Source organism: Lissotriton helveticus, chromosome 10, assembly GCF_964261635.1.
Source record: "Lissotriton helveticus chromosome 10, aLisHel1.1, whole genome shotgun sequence".
NCBI lineage: Eukaryota > Metazoa > Chordata > Amphibia > Caudata > Salamandridae > Lissotriton > Lissotriton helveticus.
Window position 1 is genome coordinate 339,467,918 of NC_136071.1, and position 19,266 is coordinate 339,487,183.

Here is a 19,266-nt window from a genome sequence, read left to right on the forward strand (position 1 = left end):
TCAATGCATTATTTTCAGACCCAATCCCAGAGGTTGCTGATCCCTAATTGTTTAATAAATGTGTGTTAAAAGAAAGTTTGTGTATGCTATTAACATATGTGGTCTGTATTTCACATTGAGTTGATCTGTAATACCCCTCACTGAGGAGGAGAATGTTGATGATCAAATAAGGGGTTTTGAAGTTCAGAATATTAATATCTCCTCAAATCTTTAACAACCGTGGTGTAAAGTATTTCAAATGTCTGTATCAAGAATAATATTTGGCTATGTCTCAGCGAAATCTCACCAAACGTGAATCGATAATACAGGATAATATTCAATGTGCACGTTTGAAAAGTCTGATTGTGATATAAAAGATGTATTTTATGTAGAAATTGGAATATATGTGACTTTCTTGATGCCATGTATGTCCACAATGTGCCTAACTTCAGTGCCATGGAGAAAGCAAGTAACTCAGTATCAGAATCACCATGTTCAGCATGTTAGCAAGCACAGAACATAGGCACAAAGGAAAATCAACAAAGCTGTTTTCTTTTGATAACGAACAAAAGGCTGTATTGCCAAAACTTTGTCTCTATTGGATTCTCTTTGAGAGGTGTATTGGGTTTGTCATTTTTAACATCAGGGCACGATATAAACCAAGTTATTCTTAGATATTTTTCAGATTAAACCAGGAACATCAGAGACAGGACTCTGCTAGAAATGTTAGAATCACAGAAATCAAGCATGGATGTATTCTTTGGCAGTTGAAGCCATTGTGGCCATATTGTGCAAATATACAGCGTACAGAACCATGTTAGGGATGTGAATTTTAACTCAATGCTGGATACAGGAGACTGTGACTATTTACGGTCTTGAGCCAAAACGACTTCTTGAAAGTGATATGGATCAACCAAACAACAAGGTGTGGGACAATGAACTCTAAGTACTGCAACCCATTTGTTATCTGCTGTCTGTGTTGGGATGTCTGCTCAATCTTGCAGGTGGAGTTAGACAGCGGCCATCATTCTTCCCACAGACAACTCTAGTTTTTTTTTAATTCCCTCAGCAGTGGAATCCACAGCCTATTGAATTCTCATTTGCATTTTTGTAATCAATATCAGGTCCTGAGAGCTTTTTTTGTTGGTTGTAACCTACCTAGGCATATTTTGCATTTTTTTTTAATCTTTTATCAAATCTCAGGCACCTATAGAAGGTGTAGCCCACCTGGAATATTTGAATATTCCCTCAATCACACTTCAGTCAGACACTCTGTAAAAACAGTTTAATTAAATTGACTCTAGTTTCATTCTCAGAGTGTCATAATAGCCCTTTTTGCAACATACTTTAAAAGGTTGTATCCAGGTACTGGCTTTCCACACATAAAAATGTATATCTGTCTACTCTGTGGACAAAAGGAAGGAGAGAATGCATGGTTTTCTCACACTCCCTTGCTACTTTCTCACTGGAATGTGTGATTTTCTCCTATTCATACACCAAAAGGGTTTCTCACTAACCATGCTTACCTTTTTTTCTCAATTACAGGTTATTCTTGCCACTTTAAGTTTAATGTCCAGTTTAACAGCCAAAGGTTTTTATGATGTGAACGGAAGAGCTGTGATGGATTATGTGCTTAAAAAAACCAGCCTCCTTATCAAAGAGCAGGTAAGTGGCAGATGCACATATTTGGGGAGGTGAATGTGTTAGGGAACAGCAACAGTAGTCAGCACACAAGAAATAAGTGGACCTTTTAGCCCCCTTGTGTCCCAACGTAGTTACTTTGCCATATAATATACATCAGCAGTGTCACATATTTGTCCCTGATGGTGGAATATAGACCTCATGTCCCTCTCGTTAGTTCCCATAGTCTCACCTTGACATTCTATGTTCTTCATTTGAGCTTGATGTTCCCCACTTCCACTCCAGTGCGTCTTTCTCCCTCCGTCACTTTTATGGGTGTCCCTTATCCATTTGTCTGCTTACATTTGCACCTGAAATTCAGCAGCCGCCCATCAGTGCCAACACTGTACATGCCTTTTCTTCATGTCTTGCTATTCCAGGGTGCCCATGATGTGAACCAAACCACTCAAGTGAATTTACTTATAGCTTTCACTTCGAGTCATTCTTCCAGTATACCCAATCTATGGTTTTTCCATTATTGTGAAAAGTTTAACCTAGTGTACCCTTACTATTGTGGGGTCTGAGTTAGTGATGTCAACTGCAAGTGGAGTCGTTGTTCCGAAGTTCAACTATTGCAGCTGGTTTGATTCGTACTGTGGACCTTCTGCCAATTTTATAACTTTTATCCTGCTCTTATGTTGTGCAAAATCGTCCACTGTTGTGAACAACAAGTTTCAGAAAGTGGTCTGATAATATCCTTTAGTTATTCTCTTTCTCCTTCATTGCCCTCCTCTTCCACGGGCCTCATGTATGATTTTGTATTGGGCACTTCTTCTGTTTCTTCTCTTTTCTTGGACCATCTCAAGTCCTTTGGGCACTTACACGTTGATCCTATCTCTAGTAGCTGGAGGAAACGCCTGTCATCTGACTAGGGGCCAGGAATGGGTGTTGGATCAGTGCTCTTCACTGGTGCTTGTGGGGCTGAAGGTGATATGTGGCAGCATGGGCAATGGCAGGTGGCATGGTGTCTGAAAACTGCAGTATTCTTGGCTTTGTCAGTGTCTCTGGGAGAGTAGGCCACAGTGGTTTATGGTCTCACCAATTCCTCCATAACAGCAGAGGTGCCATGACCTTCTTGATCACTGTGAACCAGGTAGGACTTCCTCAAGCTTGGCCAATGCATCCATGTTACAGAGTAGTTGTACCAAGATGCACAACTCAAGTCCATGCTCAGTAATATGTGTGGGGATTGGGCCCCACTGATGACGTCTGGTATCCATCTCCTTGGGGCCTGACCATAATCCAGAGTGTCTGCAGTCCATGCTTAGTCTTACTCTTGGGTTCCCATTAAGCTCAACTAATAGATGAGCCAGACACTGTCCATAGTTTTTTTTACCACAGGCCAGAGGCATCATGCCAGGAACAATTCAGATGCCTGTCCTTATGTTGCATCGCATTGTAACAATGGTGCTTGAATACCTAGATCCCATTTTAGTAACCAGATGCACATGTTGACTGGCAAGAGTGCAAAGAAATAAGATGCTCAGACACTGTGAGAATGGGACTCGCTCCATACACGTCTCAACAGCAGTGCTCCCATGCAGTACATAGGCCTACCACACAATCCAGGCTAAGTGAGACAACTGGCCCTTAGACTTTGCCGGGGCTAACTGGGAAATTTCTTGGGTGATTGGGCAAGGCACATGGGCATTCAGCGAATGCACTGATAAGCTGTGTTTTTCACTGATAATACATTATCTAGTGGGCTCCTTCCTGTTACATACCCCACTTTATCGTTGAAATGCCTAACAGGGCAAATTACCAAATTCTACACAAAGTAGCACAAACATACTTCAAATCAGTATTTCATATCAACACTGCCTCCCAAAAATGCAGTTCCCGGTTTTGTCTTATTGAGTGTAAGAAGTACCATAATGTAGCACATACTTCCCCATCAAGCAGCAAGGGGAGGCCTCATGGGGCATCACAATCTTTGTAGTGAGCAAGAGAGACTACCTTGTGGTGCCAGAGGTGCAATGTGTCAGATGTAGTGCCCAGTGCATCAGAACCTTACATATTATAAGTGAGTCCACCGGTATTTTCACTGTATATGAATGCTATACACTTCTCCGCCAAATGACCATATACTTTTATTCTCTGTAGAGCGGAGCATGGGTGCATAACCTCATTTATACATTTTTATTTACATGTTTGCGGCTAGTGGTTTTCATTTCACATTTGAATTTAAGCCAAGAGGTTCTCTCTGTGCTTACAACCTTGATTTGAAAATTGTGATGTTTTCACTCTCAAATCTCTTGACCCTCCATGAGGAGAGAAAAGAAACACAGTGAAAATGATGTGAAAATATATGTTACTTTACTTCTCTTGCTTTTCCACATTTTCACAGGGCATTAGTCAAATGGATCCTGAATCTGATGTTGAAGAAGAGACCATCCACATCCAAATCTTTCAGCTCCTCAATAAAATTGCATTACGCCATAAAAATACTGACGAGGTAAGTGAGAAGGATGTGAAATAAGGTGAGTCAATAAACTAGAAGTGTACAAAATATAAATTGCAGAATGTCCAAAGACTCCTCAATTCCCAGGTTATCTTCATTATCCTCTAACTCACATAATAGCATGTTTTAGTAAAGCTCTCTCTGCTGCATGTTTGTATGTGGGAAATATGCGCATAGTGATCTGAACCATGAATGCATGTTTAAAATGCATTCCTTTTTCACCCAAGTCGTTACCATGATTTGCCTTCGGGAAAGCACTGGACTTTGGAATAGTATTTACTATTCCAACTCCAGTCTGTGCAACTGTAGGGAAAGAGTTGGACTTAAAGTACAACATTAGTTCAACAACGCTTTCCTTCAGGGAAGTGGTTGTATTGGCTTGCTTGATAAAGGAATGCATTGAAAAGACACATTAGGGCACGTACAGCAATTACGAGTCTTGCAGGGTAATGTGTTGGGATCTTAAATACCTTAAAAACATCTTGTCTTCCTGCCAGAAGATGCCAGAAAGACAGTGGTCCAGTCTTTAATCATGTTGAGACTGTATTACTGCATTGTTCTGTATCGCGGAGGAAGAGGTGTGGCGCCGCGGCCAGGGCGACTGACGCTGGAATCTGGGGACCACGGTTCGATCCCCGGCTCCGGCGGCAGGTTAGCCCAGCACCATGTGACTCTGGGCAATAGCTCGCTTAATCTTCCCGACGGCCCCCAGCGCCTAGAGACCCTTACGGGTGATTGTGCGCTTTACAAATGTGGACTTTATAGCGGAGTGTCACAGACATGATGAAGAAGACGACAGTGGGTGCAGAATATGGCAGCTTGGCTGCTATTTCATCTGCCTAGACACTCACCATCAGCCCCAGCTCTACCAATGCTGCTCTGGCTTCCGTTAAGGCATTGGGCATATTTCAAAGCCATATGCTATTGTCACAAGATTCTCAATCATAAAGGCCCTAAATATCTTCACCTCTGATCACACCTTATCTTCCTAAAAGAAATCTGAGATCAGCTGATGCCTCTCTTGCATCTATCCCCAGAATCAAAAATGCTCACATTGGAGGCCATTCCTTCAACTACTTGGCAGGCAAGATGTGGAACTCCCTACCACTTTGGCTTAGGCAAGAAAAATCTGAAATACGATATCGCAAGAATTTAAAAACATGTTTTTTCACGCTAACTTAGATTAGGGGAATTCATATTCTTACTCTGTATAATAGGACTGATACCCCAGTGCTGGGACACGCAGCTGACGCAGCTATGTGCTTTATAAATCTCATTATTATTATTATTATTATTATTATTAGTGGTTTGGACCAAGTTGTTAAGGCACAGCGTGATTTGAGACGCGATGTAAAGTCTGTTTCCTCTGCTGCAGGGATAGAGCTCTGCTGTCCCGTGCAGTCCTCATTCCCAGCATTTCCGGCATTCATAGAAGATTGTCGAATCCTACCTCATTTTTTTTAATGAGGCAGGTTTTCCAAAATAGTCTAAATAGCCACTTTGAAACGAGATTGAATGGCACATCAGTCACATTGCAAAACATAGCTACTCAATCTGCATCTCCTATTTGCTACTTGATACATCAAGCACCAATATTTCATATCAACAGGGTCGTTCATTCCCAGCCATAGCTTTGCACACTCTGGCACATTTATAAAGATAGTTCTGTTTTGTGATTGTTATGAGGATAACAGCAGATAATGAGATCATTTACAAAGCAGCTCACTCACAGGGTTTTTGGAGAATAAATGTTGCACTCATTCTCTGCAAATAATTGCTCGGATATAGAATCATGGATTGTAGCATTGAACAGGGTTGGTGCTACATCAGTGTAATACCAGCAATCTGTCTTGGACCCCATCAGCAAGGAATGGTATCAGGAAGGGGATAATTCAAATGTAGCCCCATCTCCAGAAGACCCACCAGAAACCCTCCCACCGGGTATGACTGTTTATCTATGGGAATGCAGCCTTATTAAATGCTAATGATACTAATAACACATTCGCTGCTCTTTCTTGCAGGGATTTTGGAAAGAGATTTTGAGCTACATGCTGGAAGATGACTATACTTCATCTGTGCCAGCACTGTGCCAGATGCTACTTGTTGTAGATAAGAAAGCAAGCATCAACTTTCATGAATGTGGTGAGTGTTAAGCATCCTACTCATTGACACAGTGGGATCTACCATTGAAGGTGGTTAATGCTTCCTCCTCCACTCCCCAGATCCCCCTCTTACTTTGTCATGATCAGGCATGAGTTGAAGAACCAGTCCATTACCTCAGGATGTAATGGTTGAGTTACTATAGAATGTGGGTGTCAATATTTCAAATAACATTTATTGCTCTCCTTTTAGCGATAGATGTGTCTGTGCTGATGGTGCTGCTCGCTGTGAGCCTTATTCATAAGGAATTAACTAATTGCTGTGCCTCAAGCCATTTGGCTGTGCCACGCTGCGTTAATTCCGCAGCACCGGGATGCTTCATATCTACAATGATATAATGGATCCCTTTGCTCTCCCAGTGCTGGTGCATAATTAGCTGCCATGCAACTATGAAGGCACCCTTGTACCATGGTGCAAGGGTGGCTGTGTCACAGGGATGATTGTATTTGTGCACCAAGGCATATCTTTGTTTTTATGCAGTTAGGCATACCTTTGTGCACAAAAACAATCACAATAGGTAATTTCCTCTTCCTAAATGTGCTGCAGTATGCAGTATGCGTAGAAAGAGGTAAACAACGAGGAGAAATAAAAATATGTGTTCTTGTTGCACCTCCCTATACCTCCCCCGGGGAGGTGTAGCATTCTTACAGATTTCCAGGTGTACTATTTCTTGTAAATCTGGAAATGCGGCAGAAGCCTTGGGTGTTGCGCAGGAAATCTCACAGCAAAACCCATGGCACAACTGTTCCACACCAAGTGTTGCATGTAAAGGGGCCATATTTACAAGGGCATTAAAAGCCACACAGGGTGGCTTTACCTGTCCTTGTAAATATGGAACAGCAGGTTGCACTGCTGGTGTGTCTCAAAAAGTGATGCACAGGTGGCACAAAGGGCTTTTAAATAATCCCTATATACTTTTTGTAGTTTGCCAGACATAAAGTGACTTTCCTGTTTGTTTCAGCTCTTAGTCTGGTTAATGCTCCTACCCCCTAAATGCAATGTACTAACTGTCCCAGGTTTCCACACACCATGAGGCTACTCAGGGCTCTAATGCTCCTCTTCAAACCTTGGAGTATTCTTGCTCTCCATGATGTTACTTCTGTCTAGTATGTTGATCATACCCTGCTGGGTATGGTACCTATTTATGTGTTGTTACTTTTGCCGACCGCAACAGGGATGTATTTTATTTCTCCATGGAGTTATTAGTTATGATATTTGTCTCTGCAATGTTTCTGGTTCAACATTTGGGACTTCAGCTCCATACATAGTTATTGGCCCTCACTTGTAAGCAGGGATGCATGCTCAATGATGGTAAGTGAAAATAAATATTTTGACTGACTCCAAGGTTACGAAGGAGATTCGCATCTGGTGGTGAATACCTGTAATTGCTATAATTCCAGGGTTCCAATTAGCTCTACCCGCTCAACTTTCCAGTGGATGTGTTGATAAAGTGCAAGTGACCTGGGCAGATGGTATCATAGTCTATTTATTTGTCACTCATGTTAGGAGTCCTGAGCAGAATCGAACAGGCAAAATATGTGCTTGTTCTTGCTTGCCCCAGGTCGTTAACCTTATTAGAAAATAGATATCCAAGAACATGCTCTGGAGTCCTCTTTTCTTCTGGGGTATCCGCTGTCAGAAAATGGCTCCCATTTTTCCATGGTCCTTCAGGATGTAAAGCACGTCCACAACTCATGACGCATCCTCTCTTATCCCACTGGAGTCTTCTATCCCTCAATGAAAGCTGTAGCAGGAACCTATGCATGGCAGCTTAGGTAGCTCCTCCTCCAGCTTTCATTCCTTGACAGCAACCACTAAGGGAGGGAGGAAGAGAATTGCAGCATAGGCTGTCAAGGTACTGTACACCCCTGGGCACTCCTTAGTGGTAAGGGTGCCTTTGCCAGTATTTGCAGGAATTTCAAAGCATCCTCATGACCGCTAGAGGCTCATTGAAATGCCACCCATCACCCATCATCTTCTTTACAGGTACTACTGGGTGTCTTAAGTGTGTGTGTCAGCCATGTGTCTTCCTTTGGCAAGTATTGCTCAGTGCTCAGTAATTTATGGATTGAGTATGACATATTTTCGTTCTTTTGTACCTAAACAGCTAAAGAAATTCCAATACACAGACTCTTCATAAGATTGCTGGTGAGTGAGTATCACATTCCACCCCCATCATATTCCACCAGATCCCTCTTCCCAAGTTGTTTGCTGCCATTTCTATGCAACCTGCGAATAGAGATCATAAATTCAACTCAGCTTTTTTCCTTTTGAATTTGATGGTTTTATTTCCAGTAAATTGGTTATCAGTACGACATGCTACTTACATTGAACAGAAACAGCCAAAATGTGGTTGGTACTAAGTACTGCGTAGAGACCAAGGTAGCATTTCCAGAAGTTTTAGTCTAGAGAATAGGAACTCATGACAGAATCACTTTCTGAATATTTTGTTGTGGGTTTTCAGGTAATTTCTTCATATCCTCGCTGGGATGTCGAAGGGGGAACTTCAGTCTTGGCTCTTCTCGCACGGCTGATTCCTGCAAATTACCCATTTCTAGCAAAACTCCTCAGAAAGAAGATCCCCCCGCTGATAACATATTTAGAAGGTGAGACCCCAAAGCATGAACCAGTGAGCACACAATTTAAACAAGTATTAATGGCATTTCAAACAACCATTGACCAATGACAAAGCCATTAAGTCTGGTGTTGGCTGCTAGCTTTTAGACCTTGTCCACTCATGTTTTTTTCACGTTTTTATAAACTTGTATTGTGGTGGGAGATGATGCCAGGTTCATACCAAGATAAAAAATACGGTTTTGGTCTCAAAAGGTCACATTCTTAATAAATGAAAATAATTTGTGTGTGGATGTGCTCCTTGTGAAAAAGCAGAATGCCATTGTTCACAGTGAAGTTAGCCAACGGCAGAATTGGCCCATGATGTATGCTGTGGAGGACAGAAGAGAATGTGAATGATAGGACACGTTAGACCAGCAGATGAGGAGGTCTGGCTGAAGGCTTGTACAAGGAAGCAAAAAAAGAAATAGTCACAGTTTTTCTTTGTAGCTGGCCGATGCCATACTCCAAACCGTATGAGGCAATAACTGAAACGGAGTCAGGTATCTTCTTGCAAGTTCTGGGTTACTTCCGCATATAACAGAAAGGCAGTTGACACATTGGTTTGCCGAAAAAATCAGTTTAATACAAAGCTTCTGCCATGAAGCGCTTCATCTGTCAGACGCAGCCTTGATCACATAAGAATGCGGCATCTTGATTCAGTATTTTAAAGTACATTTGTGCCAAAAAATTCCATAAACATAGAAAAAATATTTCTTCAGTATATCCAAGGTCAACATTATTTTAGAGAACTACCTGTTTTGGCACCTTTTCTTTTATTTCAATTGTGACTTATTGTAACAACTCAGTAGCACCAACTCTTCTAATGACTAAACTTGAAACAAAAACTCCTGGTGGCCTCAATACAGAAGAGATTTTGCACACACATTTATAAACACCAAACGCTCTCTCTGCGTTTGTATTAGAAGTAGGTATAGTCAGGGTACATGGTAGGTTAGATTAGTCTACTCGGGCATAACATTGTTTGTGTGATGACTAAGGATGAACAGGGTATTTCACAGCAATTAATATGAAAGAAAATGTTAGAACTCTGGTACAACCATATGTTGCAGTTAAAAGTAATGTTTTAAATGTTGCATAATTGAATCCTACTATGTGAGAAGTTCACATGGAGGAACATTTAGAAAAGTTGGTGATATTATGTTGTTAATAAATTGATTGATACATATTTCTGTAAGGTTAGTCACCCTTGTTTTCTTAAAAACAAGATTTATATTTCAGCCTGTGTAGCAGATATCATGCGGAAGTGTTTTATTGTGTTTTTAAGGTAGAATTAATTGCAAATTATAATGTCACTTATGTGAATTAGTCGGATAGTTCCTACAAATCTATAAAGGATCTCCACGTTTTAGACAACATAAACTAAGGGATTGGTGTCTAGACTGATTCCAGACACCCCCAAAGAATATGTTAGTATGTAGACCAGCTAGCTCACAGTGCCACTATAAGCCCCACAACCTTACCAAGGAAAGAATAGTTTCTGGCAACTATCGAACATGAGAACCCTGACCCCTCAGGGATCATGGAAACAGTACAATACTTTTTGCTTGGTCACTTGTGCTCACTTTATCTCAGAGAGATACACAGACTAAATGGTGGGGGTGTTTTCAATAAGTATTTATTGAACCAGAGTCATTCTAGCATAAAATACATGTGCTGCAACAACCACGAGACAGAAACAGATATAGACGATTACAAGCACCAATAGAGTAAATAAAAAGTAGAATTCTACCATGGTGATAACATAGCCAATATATGCAGACATATAAATACATAAAGTTAATAGTGCGTACTCCTACGATGCAAACCCTAACTAGATGTACCTAAGTGTACCTAGCATGTATGTTGGAGTATAGCCAAGAACCTCCTAGGAAAGATCAAACCCCAATACCTGTTGTGAGAAAGCAAAGGACCCCATCTTGGTCTCGAGTGGACAACCCACAAGTAATGTCAGACGACTGCTAACTGGAGTGTCTGCATGCAGGGACTTCAGCGTCTCGTGTCAGCATGTCAGCATAGAATCTTTTTCTCCTCCGGCTTGCCCAGCAAAGATGTGGTACTTATATACATGAAAGGTACCATCAGGGGTTCTACCTAGATGTGCCATGATTCTGTGGGCATGTAAGCCAAGGATGACGATAGTGGTGACCCTTATACAGAGTTATTATGCACAAGATTTTAATCCTGCTGTGATACTAAGAATCCTCATGCATAATAAATTAGGCTAGTTTTTTGAGAAAACTACACAACATTTATGCAGCACCTAACTAGGTAAAAGGTCAGGGCCAGAACTGTTATGTAGAGCAAGGTAGGACAAATGTCGGTAAAAGCTTGTGCGACTACCTAGGACTATATTGGAGTACGTTGGGTATTATAGCAAATTAAGAAGTGTTACAAAATATTTTGGTCTTTGATATAATAAAGGAGTATTTTTCTATGTGTATGTAATTTTAGAGCACATATGCACTTTTTTACTCTGAACCACAACGGCGATCCCCTATGTGATCAAGGCTTAATCTGACAGCTGAAATGCTTATTGGCAGTAGCTCTGTGATAAACTGATTTTCTGCAAACAAGTGGTGTGGTGACCTTTCTGTTATATAAGAAAGCAAACCAGAATATATAAACCTAAAATTACAACCAGATATAAGGAGCTAAGAGTGACATCAAGGGCACATGAACAACTAATGACCTTGAACTCAATTCCCAGGACAGGCAGAGCCAACAAACACATTTTGCACACTTTGAATTGTGTGAATCTACTTCTGCTAGTGCTTGGTATGTAAGCACATTGCCTTTGAAATGTTGCTTGCTATTCACTTTTACTTACATATATTTCTTTTTTACCAACTACTATTTCAGCTTCCACGGAAAGAAACTTTGACTTGGCAAAGTGGAAATGCACGCTTGTTTCAGTAAGGATGAATTGCTAATGAATGTCACACATGACGCTTGTCTCTTTGTTTTCCAAAGCCACTCATTCAGCGTGAATATATGCAGATATTAAATTCACCCCATCATAGTGCTGTTCTGCTATGAGGTTGCAATATTCTCACCATATCCCTATTATTTCTATGGATTATGATCGTTACTATGATGTTGATTATGATTGGGCACAGAGGGGGAACAGCTGTACCCGGTACATAACATTTCCCTAATATGTAATGTTTACCAGATGCATTAAAAACCTTATTGGCCCAAGTTGACATTCATAAAACTGGAAATTGCATGCTTACGACACCTAGTCCTACATGTATCAGAGTTTATCTGCATGTTTTACCCAGGTAAATTACAGGCTCCACAGTGATCATTGCATTACTCATAAATCTGACTGTTGTTGCACAGGGCTAAAAATGTAGCCCCTTACTGGTAATTGTTTCCTCCGACTCTTTTTTATCCCCCAGGATAGTCACACTAGCACAACGTTCTTCTTTCCCTGGATTGTCACACTATCACTCTTCCCACTGCATTTCACATTATCAGTAAATTCATATTCTGCAATCGGATAGGCACATGATCCATGCTCCCTATCTTCATTTGAATTGTCACTCTGTCACTGTATGTTTTGCCGGGCCATCACACTCCACTGAGCTTCTATTGTGCTCCTGAGATGAAATTTTATGTTCCTTGTGTTCAGTCTTCACCCTTGTTAACACTAAATTTACATTCTGCTCCCTTGCTGGATACCCAAAATGTTTTTGCATTCTGCTTCTAAGTATGTGATATTGTTGCATAATCCCAATGTGTTTTCTGTCTGCATGGCTGCACTGTTGCTCATTTCACAATAATTTGTGGGCAGCATGGTTTTGTTGCATGTGTTTCTGTGTAAATCACGGCCACTGTCAAGGCCTCCTGTTTCTTCTCAGCACTGATATCACACCACACTATTTAAGCATTGCTGTATGTGTTCTCTGGTTCTTATGTCCAAATATAATTTCATTACAGAGGTTGTTAGATGAAGTTTGTTTACCCTTATCTTCTCAAAATCACTGCAGACGTCAGCCGTGGATACTGCATTTACGTTTCTATTACTGCATTAAAGTCTCTCACTGTTTTTCTTGCAGTTCCTGGGGACTATCCTAAAACAAGCCCCATACAGAGAATGGCATGTCTCTTTTATGGAAGAACTCACCGAACAGATTGACAGTTTTGTCCATCATGTGAATGAGGAGGTTAGTGCTCTCAAGGGTCAGTATTGAACCATTGGAGAAGTCAATTTAACACAAAGTCGGAGAAGGGTAGAACTGTGTATTCCATTAGTAAAGGTAATTTTTATAATATGGGTACACAGCATTGGGCTAAGCCTGTTGGGAAAATCAGGTATGGTTCTCCCACTCCCTGGAAGGACTGACCTACTAAGAAGCAGATGGAGATGAACTCCCTGAGGTAATCCTCTCCACTTGAATCAATAAAAGCCACAACATTTCAGGGCTATACTCATTTCCCTAAAGGATCCCTTTAGCCAATAGGTAGTCTTCATGTTAGAGCCAATCCCCATTCAGGGGATGTGAGGCCATATTCATGCAAAAAGCAGTGGAGGTATTGTTCCTATCATAAAGCAAAGAAGAAAGGAAGGCGGGCAAAGAAGGGGGAATCTTAAGGATTATTTCTTGGTGCCCTCACACATCACTGAGGATGTAATGCTTCGTAGTGGGCTTGCTTCTCATAGGTCCAGCGCTATAATGCCCTACGAGCCCCAAGAAGGGTCACTTTAGGGGAGATCTTTTTTTTTTTTATGTCTGATTAGAAGTGCTTGTGTAAGGGCATTTTGTATGTGAGGGGTGATGTAAATGTGGGTACACAGTCAAAATATCGAGTTGAAAATTTCGACCTACCAAAATATCGTGTTTAAAATTTCGAAGGTACAGAATATCGATGTCAAGAATATCGTAGGACATAATATCGACCCTGAGGTAAGTAATATCGAATTCATTTATATCGATGTAAGTAATATCGAAGTTAGTAATATCGATAGCATATATATCGATGTAACTAATTTCGATGTTATTAATATCGATATTTGTATTATTTTTTTGATTTTTATTATGTATGTGTTATATGTTTTTGTTAAGTATTTAAATTAATTTTTATTATATGTGTATTATTTTTATATATTAATAAATTTATTTTTAAGTAAATTATATGTTTTAGTACCGGAGCGGGTTGTGGGTTTATAGGGGAATAGGGTGAGAAGTAATTTAATTGTAATTATTAATTGGCAATTAATTATTTTAATTGATACATTAATTATTTAATTGGTAATTAATGTTAATTTTTATTAAATGTTATGTTTTAGTACCAGAGCGGGTTGTGGGTTTATAGGGGAATAGGGTGGGAAGTAATTTAATTGTAATTAATTAATTTTTTATTTAATTATTAATTGCCAATTAAATATTTTAATTGATACATTAATTATTTAATTGGTAATTAATGTTAATTATTATTAAATGTTATGTTTTAGTACCAGAGTGGGTTGTGTATTTATAGGGGAATAGGGTGGGAAGTAATTTAATTGTAATTAATTCATTTTTTATTTAATTATTAATTGGCAATTAATTATTTTAATTGATAAATTAATTGTTTAATTGGTAATTAATGTTAATTATTATTAAATGTTATGTTTTTGTACAAGAGTGGGTTGTGGGTTTATAGTGGAATAGGATGGGAAGTAATTTAATTGTAAATATTAATTGGCAATTCATTATTTTATTTGATAAATTAATTATTTAATTGGTAATTAATGTTAATTTTTATTAAATGTTATGTTTTAGTACCAGAGCGGGTTGTGGGTTTATAGGGGAATAGGGTGGGAAGTAATTTAATTGTAAATAATTAATTTTTTATTTAATTATTAATTGGCAATTAATCATTTTAATTGATAAAATATTTATTTCATTGGTAATTAATGTTAATTATTATTAAATGTAATGTTTTAGTACCAGAGTGGGCTGTGGGTTTATAGGGGAATAGGGTGGGAAGTAATTTAATTGTAATTAATTACATTTTTTTATGTGTAATATATTTTGTAAATATTTATTAATTGGCATTCCCTACTGTTGCACCCTTTGGAGTTGGAATAGTAATTCTTCTCCCTACGCTATCCAACGCTTTCCCTACTGTTCCATTCACTGGAGTTGGAATAGTAATTTTTACCTTTACGCTATCCAACACTTTCCCTAATGTTGCACTCATTGGAGTGGGAATAGTAATTTTTCTCCCTACGCTATCCAACACTTTCCCTACTGTTGCACTCTCTGGAGTGGGAATAGTAATTTTTCCCCCTACGCTATCCAACGTTTTCCCTACTATTGCACCCTCTGGAGTTGGAATTGTAATTAGCCAATCTACGCTATCCAACGCTTTCCTTACTGTTGCACCCTTTGGAGTTGGAATATTAAATAATATTTTTACGCTATCCAACGCTTTTCTTACTGTTGCACCCTTTGGAGTTGTCATAGTAATTTTTACCCATACGCTATGCAACGCGTTCCCTACTGTTCCACTCACTGGAGTGGGAATAGTAATTTTTACCCACCCGTTTTCCAACGTTTTCCCTACTGTTGCACTCTCTGGAGTTGGAATAGTAATTTTTACCCACCCGCTATCCAACGTTTTCCCTACTGTTGCACTCTCTGGAGTGGGAATAGTATTTTTTACTCTTACGCTATCCAACGCTTTCCCTAATGTTGCACTCATTGGAGTGGGAATAGTCATTTTTACATACCCGCTATCCAATGCTTTCCCTACTATTCCACTCACTGGAGTTGGAATAGTAATTTTTACCCACCCGCTATCCAATGCTTTCCCTACTGTTGCACTCTCTGGAGTGGGAATAGTAATTTTTACTCTTACGCTATCCAACGCTTTTCCTACTGTTCCACTCACTGGAGTGGGAATAGTAATTTTTAACCACCCGTTATCCAACGTTTTCCCTACTGTTGCACTCTCTGGAGTGGGAATAGTAATTTTTACTCTTACGCTATCCATCGTTTTCCCTAATGTTGCACTCATTGGAGTGGGAATAGTAATTTTTACATACCCGCTATCCAACGCTTTCCCTACTTTTCCACTCACTGGAGTTGGAATAGTTATTTTTGCCCACCCGCTATCCAACGTTTTCCCTACTTTTCCACTCACTGGAGTTGGAATAGTAATTTTTGCCCACCCGCTATCCAACGTTTTCCCTACTGTTGCACTCTCTGGAGTGGGAATAGTAATTTTTACTTTTACGCTATCCAACGCTTTCCCTAATGTTGCACTCTCTGGAGTGGGATTAGTAATTTTTCCCCCTACGCTATCCAACGTTTTCCCTACTGTTGCACCCTCTGGAGTTGTAATAGTAATTTGCCGATCTACGCTATCCAACGCTTTCCATACTGTTGCACTCTTTGGAGTTGGAATATTAAATATTATTTTTATGATATCCAACGTAGCTGTTAGTAACTTTGTTACTGTTTTTCTCTGTTTGGTGTCTTCTTGCTTCTTTGTTTCTTGCTGAAGATGTCGTCTAAGAAGACCGGGTTCAAGCCATGTGGGGAGTGCGGCAAGATGATGTCGATTACGGACCCGCGCGAGGATTGTATCTGGTGCCTGAGTTGGGACCACGATGTCAAAGGCTGTTCTTCGTGTAAGAAGTTGAACCCGAAGGCTCTTTGAGAGAGGGAAGCAAAACTTCTGGTGGTGAAGTTGAAAGGTAGAAAGGAGAAGAAGACTTCGAGATCGCGTTCGAGTAGGGCGAGGTCGAGGTCGAGGTCGAGGTCCCGCACGGCGTTGCCTTCGAGGTCGTCATCTGGTCATGCTTCGAGGTCAACGAAGAAGACGCATAAGAAGCGAAGGCATGGATCTCGACATCACTCCGGTAAGGACTCTGAGTCGAGACCGAAGTCGCCTAAGAGGAGGCATAGAAAAGATGAGGTGTCTCCTTCACCTGGTGTTCCAGAAGGTGAGGCTTCGCCCTTGAAGTTGCCAGTGCGTTCTCCGGCTCCGGTATCGGATCTCTCTCCACGCCGTCCCCGGCTCGAGAGGAAGAAGAGGCTCCATTACCTGAGGGCTCGATGACTCCAGTCCATCCGCCTGTGGAAGAGGAGGCGAATCTGGAACCTCCGAGAGAGCATCCTGTGGGTCCTTACCCGCCCTTCCCAGCTCCAGGTCAAGCCCCTACTTCGTTTTTAAACGCAATGTATGGAGTCTACTCAAGAGCTTTGTACCCCTCTGGTGCACCTTCGGGTCCCATGGGTCCATTGGCATATAATTTAGTAGTTCCCCACTCCTATGCTCCAGCTCCTTTTATGCCATTTATGCCGGCGCTGGCTCCGCCTTGGCATTTCTCGGCGCCTCCGAGGTAATCGACGCCGATTCCATCGTCGCCGGCTCCGACTCGACCTCGTGAGCAGCGACCTGGGCTTCCAGATCCGATCTCGACGCCGGCACCGGCTCCATCGGAGTCGGTCACGGATCCGATGGCGCGACTCTTGAAGGAGAGATCGAGGGGAGAAGCTCAGCGCCTTATGGAGGAGCAAAGATTTAGAGAGGCTGAGGATGAGGTGGAAGAAGGTGAGCTTCAGGAGGACTATTTTGATGATTTGAGGGATGCTAGTGGTTTGGAGCTTTCCCCTGAATGGGAGCTGTCCTCTGTATCTGATGCCCCTTCAAAGGACGTTGCACCATACCATGTGGTCATCAAAAAAGCTGCGGATCTTTTAAATTTGACTTTGCCTACAGCTGAATACAAGTCTAATCTTTTGACTTAGGTCCTCCACTCCCCATCTTCAGTTGTGGAACCATTGCTTCCTTTTAACGAGGCTTTGAATGAGCCTATATTGGAGGTTTGGAACAGGTCTCTTACAGCTCCTGCAGTGGCTAAGGGTGTTGCAAGGAGGTATAGGGTAGCACCTGGTGATCCTGAGTTTCTATCCTCACATCCTTTGCCTGGAAGTCTGGTTATACAGGCAGCCTGTTTGAAGAAGACTGTTGGTGCTTTCCCTCAAGTGCCTGGGATAAGGAGTCCAAGAAACAGGATCAGACTGCGAAGAAGATTTTCTCTTTGGCAAGTATGGCTCTAAAATCGACCAATGCCACATGTCTCTTGGGGAGATATATACATGCCCTGATGGACTCTGTACGGCAGTTGGCTCCTAAAATTCCTGAGGACAGCAGGAAGGATTTTAATGCGGTGTTGGCCGATACACAGGCGGCTGCACATCAAGTGATTCAAAGTGGTCTTGACACTGCTGATTCAGTTGCTCGCATTATGGGAACTTCTGTTGCCTCTAAAAGGGCTGCCTGGCTGAAGTCATCTGACTTTTCTGAGGACGTTCAGGCAGCCTTGTTGGATTTCCCATTTGATGGTGCTGGACTGTTTGGCAAAAAATCTGATGCAGCTTTGGAAAGATTTAAGGACAGTAGGGCTACTGCCAGATCTTTGGGGCTGCAGTCCAGAGGCTCTGCGACTAAGAGGTATAGAGGTTTTGGACGTTCGTCCTTTCGTCCCTACCGTCAAACTCAACAGCAGCAGCAAAAGCAAAATCCACTATATAAATCCTACAGGGGCAAACAAAGAGCTTGTCCTCAAGGACGTCAAGCCTCCTCCTCCTCTTCCCAACCCCCTTCACCATCAGCAAAGCAGCCCTAGATTCGCCATTCCGGATCATGCGGGTCCTGTAGGGGGTCGGCTTACCCATTTTCTACTGGATTGGGAATCGGTTACATCAGATCTTTGGGTTCTCAATCTTGAAGAGAATGGGTATGCTCTTCCCTTTCTGGAATTTCCTCCAGATTACCCTCCTTGCCAAGGATTTTGCTCAGAGGACCGCCTACTTCTCCTGCAGGAGGAAGTCCTGTCACTGTTACGAAAGGGTGCGATAGAGGTGGTTCCGGAGCAGGAAAGGGGTCAGGGATGCTACTCCCGGTATTTCCTGATTCCCAAGAAGGGTGGCAGACTTCGTCCAATCATGGATCTTAGGATCTTGAACCTTTACCTGAAACAGGAGAAGTTCACATGCTCACCCTTGCTCATGTTCTTTAGGCGCTGCTGGAAGAGGACTGAATGGTGTCGATCGACTTGCAGGATGCTTATTTCCATATTCCTATCCTGAAGTCGCACAGAAAGTATCTCCGTTTCACGGTGGGATCGCAACATTACCAGTTTGCGGTCCTTCCGTTTGGTCTTACTACTGCACCTCGAGTTTTCACCGAGGTGATGGCTGTGGTGGCAGCACATCTCAGAAGGTCGGGGATACCTGTATTCTCGTATCTGGGCGATTGGTTGATCAAAGCAGAATCTTCAGAGACAGTGCTCCATCATCTGCAAGTCACAACTCAGTTGTTGTACAGGTTGGGTTTTTCAATAAATG

At 41.4% G+C, this 19,266-nt stretch overlaps 1 protein-coding gene across 1 annotated transcript in view; it reads left to right on the top strand.

Moving 5' to 3' along the window:
* LOC144784011 (maestro heat-like repeat-containing protein family member 2A) overlaps window positions 1-19,266 on the top strand; it is a 43,390-nt gene that overhangs the window by 2,235 nt on the left and 21,889 nt on the right. The window contains exons 5-11 of the mRNA XM_078662719.1: window positions 1,525-1,644; window positions 4,007-4,114; window positions 6,142-6,262; window positions 8,388-8,428; window positions 8,745-8,886; window positions 11,777-11,829; window positions 12,979-13,086. Coding sequence (XP_078518845.1) covers window positions 1,525-1,644; window positions 4,007-4,114; window positions 6,142-6,262; window positions 8,388-8,428; window positions 8,745-8,886; window positions 11,777-11,829; window positions 12,979-13,086 — 693 coding nt within the window. The remainder of the gene's footprint in view (window positions 1-1,524; window positions 1,645-4,006; window positions 4,115-6,141; window positions 6,263-8,387; window positions 8,429-8,744; window positions 8,887-11,776; window positions 11,830-12,978; window positions 13,087-19,266) is intronic.